General features: G+C 47.1%; 1 protein-coding gene across 1 annotated transcript in view; it reads left to right on the top strand.

Annotated features, from left to right (window-relative positions):
* Positions 1-11,161, top strand: part of mysm1 (Myb-like, SWIRM and MPN domains 1) — a 118,953-nt gene that overhangs the window by 1,861 nt on the left and 105,931 nt on the right. Inside the window, exons 2-4 of the mRNA XM_085982833.1 lie at positions 398-476; positions 4,569-4,639; positions 6,217-6,294. Coding sequence (XP_085838959.1) covers positions 398-476; positions 4,569-4,639; positions 6,217-6,294 — 228 coding nt within the window. The remainder of the gene's footprint in view (positions 1-397; positions 477-4,568; positions 4,640-6,216; positions 6,295-11,161) is intronic.

Here is an 11,161-nt window from a genome sequence, read left to right as displayed (position 1 = left end):
AGTTCTGCCCCTGATCTGTCTCCGACCCCCTGCGATGCTGTGCCCACAACCCCCTCAGGATTTCTGCTGCAGCAGCAGGATACCTACCTGCTTCTCGGTTGCGGCCTCTTCTGCAGCGTTCCCCACCGAACAGGGAGCTAAGCCTGTCAATCAGGCTGGCTTCTGGGCGGGGGTCCTCTTTTGGGGGGGGGGGAGGGAGAAACCACATGTGGAGTTGACTCCACAGTGTTTGGGGATACCGAGGCTTCCGACCAGAACTCTTCCTCCTCCTCCCCCCCCCCCCCCCCCCCCCGCTTAGAAATCCCGTCCCAGCAAAGATTGCGGCATATGTCTTTCAGGATTTTTTTTAAATTTGTGGTTCTGAACCAATCAAAAAATGATTTGTTTGTGTTTTAAGTGAGGACAGTGGCACAGTCCCTGGTTTCCTGCAGGACCATTACCTGGATTCCTCCTGGAGGAGTAACAATGGCTTTTTGGTAAGTCCTAAAACTCAGCACTGTGGTGGATCATATTAAATTTATAAATATAAAAATGTAATTTCCTGTGAAGCACCAGTTTGTTTTCAACAAGTGGGTTGCAGTGCAACATTTGACAAACTAAAGTTACCAAATTCAGCAGTCAAGCTTATACGCCAGTCTGAGAGTTGAGAACACCTAGTTCTTCAACAGTGTTACAAATTTGGGTGTAGAGACCCCTTTCCGGGAGTTCAGTGGCACCAGTTGCTCCTGTAAGCAGTCGTATTTTTGTAGGAGTTGATTCACAATGCCATATATCTACTTGTTCGATAGGGTAACTCAAAGATCACCTCATGTTCTTGACTGATATTCATGTCCTTTGCGTGTACGCTTCTTCAATCTCAAAAGACAGACCAAGTAAATGCTTGATGAGGCAAGGCCAGCTGTTATTATTGGACTTAATTCAATCCATACAACTTATCCTCATGTAATAATGCAAAATTAACAACTTACCATACTACCCCACAGCATTGGGTTGTCTTCATTTAAACAAGATGACTTCTACCTATCTTCCAGCATCACTAACCTCTTTGTCTCAGTAAAAGCGCACACAGGTTTCCCTGACTACCTTTGTTGGCCTTCCTGTTTCAAAAAGCCTCTGCTTGACTGTCCATTTTTTCAATCTCTTGCTGATCAAAGACTTTCCAGCACAATGGGTGTGAGGTGTTTATTGATTAATGAGACAGCCTAACAAGTTACTTATTATTTACAGTCTATGGGCAAATTACATCAACACTAGCTCTTTTCCTAATTATTTTCGATCACAAAGACCCTTTTTTTAACTTGTCTAAATACATTATGGCTGTAAAATTCCCCGTTAGTACTGGCATTTAAGGCCATTTTCAGCAGAAAAAAGGCTTCCGGCCACTTCCAGTGCAGATTGGGGCGCGCGCCATTTTGGGCAAATCTGATTTGATGCACAACCTGCTATTTTGATGTTGCTGCTCAACTGTACGCCCCCGCCAAAGCACGATGAACCCCCCACCAGCGCTACTTAAAGGGACTCACGCAACTTTGAGAGAAGTTGCTTTTTGCTTTTGTACTGGTTCCTGTACAGTTTATTTGAGTAGTGGCTTACTGTAAGACATTTAAAAAGTTGTTAAAGTGTGCAGGGAATGCTGCTGGATGCTTTCAAGGCATTGGCTCTGGATGGCCTCTGAGAACACCCCTTGCTCCCAGTCCTGGGGGCTCTAGTTGCAGTCCCCCTTGGGCTTCAGCATGACATGGAGATGCAGCAAAGGGGACAAGCTGCTCGCAGGGGGAGAAGGAGAAGCAGAAGAGGAGAAAGTGGAAGAAGAGGTGGAGGAGGAGGAGGAAGCGGAAGGAAGGAGGCTGCCCCTTTTTGGCCGGCATATCCGGGGTCGAATCATCCGCCTGTGGTACCAGTGAACGCAACCCCAATTCCCCATTCAACATTAGTCCCACACCTTACCTTCCCTGTGGAACTGACCATCACAGTGTCCTCTTGGCCACAATGCTGAAATAAAAGCCACCACAAAGTAAACATTCCAATCCAACTTTATACTTCTCTCCATTAAAAAAATCAACTAATCACCATTGTGCTTTCCCTTAGTGCCTGCCCTGCATGTGCCTTTGCCTATTCTAGTGCTCCTGCGCCATGCTACCTCAATGGCTGCAGCATAACTGGTGGAAGGCTGCAGATGGCCTTGCAGGACAACCTCGAGCAGCTCTGGGTCTAGTAGACCTGGCTTTGGACTGCACCACCTCGGCATAGGCAACAGCAGTCTGGACTGGCTGGCTGGCTGACGGGCATCAGCAAGGGCACTGGTGGAGTGGCCGTGGTAGGAGGATGAATGATGTCATCTGAGAGAGGACAGCAGGGCCGTCCTCCACGGAGCCACTGCCACTCCCCCAGGGCAGCGCCTCAGCAATCCTAGTAATCTGTTGGAGCACAGATTGCTGGCCTGCTGTGACACCGTGAAAGCCCCGATCGATGGTGGTAAACCCAGCCACGATGGCAGCAGTCAGAGCTTGCGTGGCATCAAGCTGAGACTGCATGAGAGCAGTCAGATTGGATGCCACCAAGCATAGGTTGCATTACAGCACTAAGACGTTGCGTGGCTTCCGCCTGCGCTGCAATGGAAGCTGCCAGATCGCCCATCACACGTGGCATCAGGTCTGGGTCGTCACGGTCTCTCTGGGAGCCTACCATCCTTTGCAGACTGGAAATGATGGGCTCCATGGTGTGCACAGAGCCTTGTGTAATGATGGAGGCGGACTCCTTCATGCACCTTAACATTGCTGAAAGGCTCTCGGGCACCTTTGCTATTGCACCTATGATCTCCGTGTGCATGCCCATCACCCTTCTAAACGCCTCCTCATCTGAGTCCTGCGCAGCAGAACTCGCTCTACGGGGAGCTGGTCCTTGGCCTTGCTGCAGCCCACTCGTCCCAGGTGCCTCACCCTCTGGAGATCCCATTACTATACTTAAAGAACGAGTAGTGCCATTATCTGAGCTAGTGCCTGCGAGTGAAACATGCAATGACGTGGTGTGTTCTTCCTCCTCCTCTTCCACCTCACTCTCTATGGTACCCTCAGGGACAGGCTGCTCAGGTGCTTGCTAATTTTCTGAAAGCCTAAAGGCACGAGAGTCGGGTTAAGGTGAGGGGAGGGGGGCAGGAAGGGAGAAATGCATGCATATAGCATGATTAGCTGGAAAGTACGAAATGCTTGTGGGGTGAGGGGGAAGTGGGATGTGAGAAGAAGGCATCGGGATGAACATACCATTGTTGTCCCCAAGGGAGTCAACATTGCCAGTGGCCACAGTGCCCAATAATCTGCAGCACTCTATTTTCCAGCGCAGACAGTGGTTGGGTGCTGGCTTGTCCCCCGCCTGTGTGCTCCTGCTCCCTCCTGTTGTGAGCCACCTTGGCCTGCAAGAGAAAGGAACGTGTGTAAGTGAGTGTGGAGCAATGTGTTTGGGTGATGTGCTGCGGGGTATGGTGCTTTGGGCAGTGTGTGATGCTTTGGGCAGTGTGTGAAGACTGTGGTTCAGATGTGGTATGTATCATTTGTTGAACCATTCACTCACCCTGACCACCCGAGTGAGGTCGATAAATTTCTTCCTGCACTGTGTGGGGGTCCTGGGGACCACAGTGCTGCCCGAGACCTGCTGCATTACCTCCCTCCACATAGTGCAGAAGACTTGCGGCGAGGGCCTTCTGCCACTTGCTGGGTAGAGCAGCGCCCTCTGTCTCTCCACAGCGAACAGCAATGCCTCCAGTGCTTGATTGCAGAATCTGTAGGTTCTCTCCCTGGAGCGTGGATCTGCCATGAGTACAGTTGCTTCAGTCCTCTTGCTCCTTCTCCTTGACCTGCTGCTGCTCGCTGAGGCAGCTGCACAGCCAGCAATGGTGAGAATTAGGTTCTGCAGCATCAATGAACCCCCCCTTTTAAGAACTGAAAAAAGCCTGTGGCAATCATGACTTGCGATTAGACTGCACCTTATATTGGTCCACCTTTTGCGTGTAACGCCAATGAGCTTGGGCTTAAAGACTTGAATTAGCGATCCAATCATTTCTTTGAGCAGTGAGCACGAATTTTGCGTGCAGTCTAAAGCATTAGCGCCTGGCGCTAATTCTCCAACTTTTCTAATTTTACCGCACATTCCTGGGCTATAATGATTTTCTAGCCCCTATCGAATCCTTTCGTCATTGTAAACATCTCAACTAGATCACTCCTCAACCTTCTAAACTTGAGGGAATACAAGCCCAGTTTCTGCAACCTGTCCTCATAATTTAATCCTTTGAGCCCTGGGAAAATGGTGAATAGACCCTGAAATGTTATAGAAAAGCAGAAAGAACTCAGATTTATATTAGCGCATTTCATGATCTCAGGACGTCCCAAAGTGCTTTACAGCCGATGAAGTAGTTTTGAAGTGTAGTCACTGTTGTAATGTGGGAAACGCAGATGCCAATTTGTGCACAGCAAGCTCTCACAAACAGCAATGAAATAAATGACCAGACATTTAGTGTTGGTTGAAAGATAAATGTTCTGAGTTTGTTGTGTTTTCATCTTTCTTTCTTTTTACAGTCCTGGACTTTGGATAGCTCTCTCAGTGAAGAGAATAGAGCAGCTATTGAGAAGATGTTACAGGAGGAAGAGTATCCTTATCATTGGTGACATTATTCTACAGATTCATTACCACTGGAGTCAGATGTAGTTATGTTTGGAAGATGCTCTTTTTCCTTTAATACAATTACAGCCTCTCTGCCTCTCCAATTTCAAATTTGTCTTTCTCTACTTTGCCTTTGTACCTAATGATTCTAAGTGATTTCAACCGTCATCTAAATTCCCCCTCCCCCTGATTTTGCATTTCTCTGCCTCACTTAATTCCACCCAAGATGTCAACTCTGCATTTCCATGACCACCCTCCTGACTTCACCATTAAATGTGATCTTGGCACCTCTGAGGTTTATGCCAACTATTGAACTAGTTATTTCTGTGCACTTCCTCAACTCTCTTGCTATCCAAAACCCCTCCTCTGCCCCAACCCACTACCATCACCCTGCTCTGTTGGGAACAAATGCTATCTGCTCACCCCTCTCCAGCTCTCAACTACCTCTCCTTTGGCCCTCCGTCCACTAAGATGCTGCCATCTCTGTTGATCTGCTCAACAGCTTGCCACTGCTTCTAATGCTCTCACGCCATCACAGTCTCCAACCCTGTCGCTTCCCTGTTTAAAACCTCACTCTGAGAATCACAGGCTTGAGTGCAGATGGTGCATTAATGACCCGATCATGCATTAGGAGATCTGGGCTTGATCACCAAAAAAAAATGGTTTCTTTTCCTCTGCAGCCAAATCATCATCTTACTCTAAATTATCTTTGTGAGCAAGGGTAATCCCAAACTCCTTTCCTGCATTACAAATTATCTCCTTTAAGCTCCTAAAGCCCTCACATTATTCACCCCTACAAGCTGTTCCACAAAGTAGCCCTGCTATGAAATGATGAGGTAATGAAGCTGGAGGCAAGTGGAATTTATTCCTTGGACAGATATCCACAGCACATTGGTTGGTTAGCAGCCAGCTTCCTGTCTGTTCATGATATCTTCTAATGGGCAATTTGACAGTCTTGATCTCATTTTCTGTTTCTTTTTGCCAGTTTTCCCCTTCCTCTTTTTTTCTGAAGTGATTGACTCCTTGCTTGTAGTATGGTTCCATGGACACCACTTGTCCACCAGTACTTCACTCAAGTGATTGTTCTTCATGTGTAAGTCTGGGCGGTGAGTGTTCTCAGGCAATTTGACCACTAGGGGGATTGCAACCAGGCCGAGTCCTGTGCCCCCCCTCCCCCCCCCCCCCCCCACCTTCCATTTTCAACAGGAATTGCTGCATAGCAATCGGGATTGAGCACCCTGGTTAACTTTCTCCTCCCTAAACCAAGGGCATCAAGGCTAATTTATCACATCTAGCCAGCTCGAAGTGGGATCAGCTATCTCAGCACAGACTGGGGATTAAACCCAGGACCTTCCTGGGATCATTAGCATAGATCTGGGAGAAATTAGTGAACTTTAAAAAAAAATATGAACCATGTATTGATGCAGACAGATAATATTATTCAGTGTTACCACAAATGCAGTTTGTACATGTTCAAGTTGTGATCTTGAACCCCCGAAGCAATATTTCTTCATAATGTAACTCACTTTTTTTGCCTATGTTTATTCCTTAACCATTTGATAGGTACTACCTAACCGGGAAAAAACATTCACAAAGCAGCTGGTCTGACCACCAAGATAGAGAGAAAATACCTGTGAAAAGGTGAATTGACATGTATAGTAAATAGAGATTCATTTATTAATATTTAAGGCATATAATGTATTACTTTTTAAGTGAACTTTTAGCAAAACTTTTCTTTTTTAAGCTGCTTAATAAATTGTAGTAACACCAGAAAACGTATTTGAATTAATACACATAGGGAGTGAAAATATCTGTACTCCAGACCAGTTAAGATGAAATGAGGAGCTCCCTGTTGGATCAGCGCTTTTTTCCAATGAAAAGATGAGGCACAGCGACCAGGAAAGTGCCAGGTTCATTCTCTGTACTGTCATAGGTTAGCAGTTCTCAGGCAGGGAGGGTGCTATAGTGCCTCATGTTACGGAGGGGAACATCATTCAAGAGTTTTGCTCGTGATAACCTTTCCTGCTAGAAGTGTGTACTTGTGGATATTGGGTAGGAACAGGATTGAGCTTGGTTATGAAGCCTTCTGCAGTCAAATATCACACACTCATATTAACTGTTACAGTTTATACTTAAATAATGGCCACTAGGGTGAGGTAGTGGAAGGCACCCAGCAGCAGTAAAGTCAGAGCCTTCAGGCGAGATGGGAAGGGGAGAAAGTTGAGTGGAAACCTTCGAAACATGAACTCCAGAATCTGTTGTATTATTTTCCACGCATGTGTGTGGATGGGTAGAGTATTACCATTGTAGAAAATAGTTTGTACAAGTTCACGTGGCACCAGTTATATTGTTGCTTTGTAGTGTGTGTGAAACCATTCGACGGTTTCTCTACATATTAAGGAAAGGAAAACATACTTCTGTATTTTAATTTAAGTTGCCACAATCTGCATTTTTTAGGTTGTCTTTACTTGGTTGTCTTCCCATGGCACAGGGTACTGGGCCTTCACTAGTGGTGCTTTAAATCTAGCTGCTAAAAGTTGCACAAGGGAAGCCCAGTGTTTGACTGTCCATCTGACTTTCCCTGTACACAAGACGCTTTTATATTGCACTTAGTGCCATGCTAGTGCCGCCACCTTCTGAGGGGTGAGTCTTAATGCCGCCAGTGGCAACACCAAAGTAAACTTGGACCAATTCACTAAGGCTTGTGGCCAGGAAGATCCAATTAAAAAGAAACATTTTATTGCTGCTGACTGTCAGGACTTGGCTGCACTAGAGCAGTGTAAAACCAGCTATAGAAACAGGTCTCTTTCATGTTTCCTCACAGAGAAATGACTGAGATTGGAAACTTAGCAGTTTAAAGGATTGTGAGCACAAGACCATGTGGCATTGCTCCATGCAATTATTCTCAAATGCACTATCCCATCATGCCAACTTACTGTAGAAAGAAATTTGAATATATCACCCCCCCCAACCAATCCCAAAGTAGGCTAATTATTTCTATGTCCCAGTTTCTTTGGCCGGAATCGATCAGTGGCAGGTAGGGAGCACGGGGGTTGGAAAGAGGTCGGGAAACCCGGGAGAACGGCAGAGTCTGATTAGCATTTGGAATCACTGTTTCCCACCCGCAGCCAGCCAGGCCGCAGAAAGGAGGGAGGGAAGGATCGGGGCTGGAAAGAGGAGGCTGGGGGGGGAGACCGGAGGCTGGGGGGGGAGACCGGAGGCTGGGGGGGGTGACCGGAGGCCGGAGGGTGACCGGAGGCCGGAGGAGGATCGGGGATCGAGGGCCGGAGTGGGGAGGTCAGAAGGCCGGAAGGAGGATCGGGGGCCGGAGTGGGGAGGTCAGAAGGCCGGAAGGAGGATCGGGGGCCGGAGTGGGGAGGTCAGAAGGCCGGAAGGAGGATCGGGGGCCAGAGTGGGGAGGTCAGAAGGCCGGAAGGGGGATCGGGGGCCCGGAGGGGGGATCGACGGCCGGGGGCAAGGATTAAAAGGCTGATGGGGGGGATTGGAGATCGGTGGCCTTGTGGGGGGTGGGGGAGGCGGAGCAGTTTAGAGGCTTTGTTGGGGGGGGGGGTGGATCAGAGGCCACGGGGCCGTTGTGGGGCCTCGTGGGGGAGGGTCGGGGGGCGTCTGATCGCGGGAGGTTGGCAAGGCAGGAACGCTGTATCCAGGAGGTAAGTGGAAAGTCACTTACCTCCTGGATCCAGCAGTCCTTGCCTTCCTTTAGCTGGCGGGTTCCCTGAGGCGTGGGAAACCCGGCCAGCCAGAGTTAAATTTAAAATGGTGGATCACCATGAGGCACGGGGCCTCAATATAATGTTTAAATAGGAAACCTGCTTCCTGGGAGCGGGTTGGCTGCTCGCCCCCATTCCACCTCCGTTAAAACCGGAAGTGGGCGGGTTGGGGTTGGGATTCAGTTTTTAAACTCTTTAACCTCTCACCTGACCCCAACCATCCCGTTTTTTGGGGTTAAAATTCCCCACTTTGACTCAGTTTTAGTTCTGTAAAGCCATTGCATTGAACTCTCCTCCAATTTTGACGTATTGCTCATACAAATTCAATGTGTGCGTACCAACTAGGGTTGAAAAACATTGGCCCAGAAATTCGGGTCGCCACGGGTGAGTACGCACGGGGTACTCACCCGTAAGCCCAATGGAAGTGCCGGTTTCCTGCATGCACTGCGCATGCGCGGGAAACCGGCACTTCCGTTCCCCTGAACGAAGAGGTTCAGAGGTCGAACGCGTGCGCAGGAGAGGCTGCACGTGCGCATCGAACTTCGTTTTTTTTTACAGGTTTTCCCGGGAGGGTAAGTCTCCAGAAGTTAGACATATAAAAAGCAGGCGTAAGGCCTGCTTTTTACAAGGTAAGTGGTGAATTAATTAAAATTAAAACATTTTTTCCACAGGTTTATTATTTTTAAATACTTTAAAGCAAGGTAAGTTTATTTTTAGCACTGTTAGAAAATAAAATTATTTTTTTCAAAAATTTAAATTATTGTTTAAAATAGTTATTTCATGTAATTTATAGTTTATTTAAAAAATTTGATTAAAAAAAAAATTTATTTGAAGATTTAATGCTGTTTTGGGGCCGTAGTATTTATAACTTTTGACAGGTCTTCCTGTCAATCTTATGAATGGAGCATTTCCTGCTCCGATTGGCTCCCCATGGCTCACGTGATTCCAGGGGACGCTTCGAACTAACTGCGCCCCTGGGATACGCAAGCACTGCGCGCCGGCAGCTGGACCAGGCCCCGGATCGGAATTCCACGGGGGCCCACAGCTCAACGGCCGGCGCGCTAGGTAAGGGCAGGTCGGAGGCTTGCGCCCATGGGAAGCCCCTGACCCGAATTTCTGGGCCATTATTCATCAATAAGCCTGGGACAAGGTACTTTATAGCTTTGAGATTGTAAGTAACACAAATGTATGTATCCATCCATCTCCTGTTGCTTATTCTTTATTCTGTGCTTTCTTGCTGCAACAATTGTGGTTTTATACTGTTCTTCCCTACTTTATTAACTCACTAGTAATCTATATGTCAAAGATGCATTTGATATGTTACTGGATTTCTTTTGCTAAAGTTTTATATTTTGGGGGAGAGAGTAAAAACCTAATTTGTGTAAGGTTTTATAACAAAATTAAAAGTGGACTTTGTGACCAAGTATTAAGAAAAAACATTTTCAGCACTGATGTGAAAAGGGTCATGTCCTTTTTGTGTGACTGTAAATCATTTAATTAGTACTTGCTGTTGCTTCCTGTAACTGAACATTTTCTTCTAAGTTAAAATTGTTGTTACTTGTGCAAGCAGCAGAATGTTAGGCTCACTGTGCATTGGAATGTTTATTAAGAAATCAACCTTTGGACTTGGGAACAGCCCCTTATATGGGCACCGTGTTCTGCTAAGGTCAGGATTTAACAGAAGGGGGAAATTACTGTAAGCTCAACTGATGCGGGTCAGTGAGTGGCTAAAGTTGAAGACTTACTGGCATCCTTGCAATCGTGGCGCTGTCACCAGTTAAAAAATTCAGTAGCTGGTGGCTCAAACAATGGGAACTGCTTACTCAGACCAGCCACATAAATAAGCTCAAATCCCTCTTTTTGACTGAGTTCTGATGTGACATGCTGCTAGTGAGAGGAGGAAAATCGAGATTTCACCAGGCAGATTAGTGAGCTACTTAAGTATTTCTTTCCCACCTCCTCTGACTTTATATGGATGTGTACTTCACTTTAAAACACTTAAAAAGTGTTTATTTACCTATGCAAAAGTTGTGTTCTACTTTTATATCCATATCAAATAGACTCAAAAAAACAAAAGCACTTTACTGGAGACTATAAAATTCATACAACCGAGATTAACACTGTGCCAGTAAGGTTCAAAAAGAATGCATGCTGAAATTTAAACTCCCTGAAACTGCAGCATCAGTTGACATTTTGCAGTTTGTTCTCGCAGGGTGAAATACTTAGGCCTAGAAATTCAGTATAGCCACGTTTGGGGCGCTACAGCCGGGCGGCCGCTAAAGTTTGCGCCCGGCGCAACTTCGCGCCACCTTCGCCGATATTCAGTGGCATCGCCCCAAGAGGTTGCTGCTGCGCTAAAACAGGCGATGCACGACTATCATTAGGCGCTAAGCCGGCGGCCCGGGGCGAAACCCCCGAGGGCGGGCGCAGCGCAGGTGCGGCGAGCTGCTGATTGACGGCAGACACTCTGGCGCCGGTGAGCTCTTAAAGGGGGAGGGTGGATTTGTTTTTTTGAAAGGCCGAGACTGGTGTATTTGTGTTTTTTGAAAGGCCGAGACTGCTCGATTTGTGTTTTTGGGGGGGGCTTCTCTCCATTAGTTTGTTATGTGGGAAGGGCACAGAGGTATCAAAGTAATAAATGTTCTTAAATCGCACTGTCCATGCTTTCTTTTGGAAGTCCTGGTTGCCCTGCTCGGCTGAGGGCTTGTGGAGCGGCTACATTCACCTTGTGCCAGCCATTCCCTGAGAGGGGGCCTAGAACTGACGTTCAATAAGCC

Source organism: Somniosus microcephalus, chromosome 3 (assembly GCF_052327205.1).
Source record: "Somniosus microcephalus isolate GS21.2 chromosome 3, FLI_Smic_1.0, whole genome shotgun sequence".
Classification (NCBI taxonomy): domain Eukaryota; kingdom Metazoa; phylum Chordata; class Chondrichthyes; order Squaliformes; family Somniosidae; genus Somniosus; species Somniosus microcephalus.
Note: the sequence above shows the minus strand (reverse complement) of the source record. Positions and strands in the feature narration are given on the sequence as shown.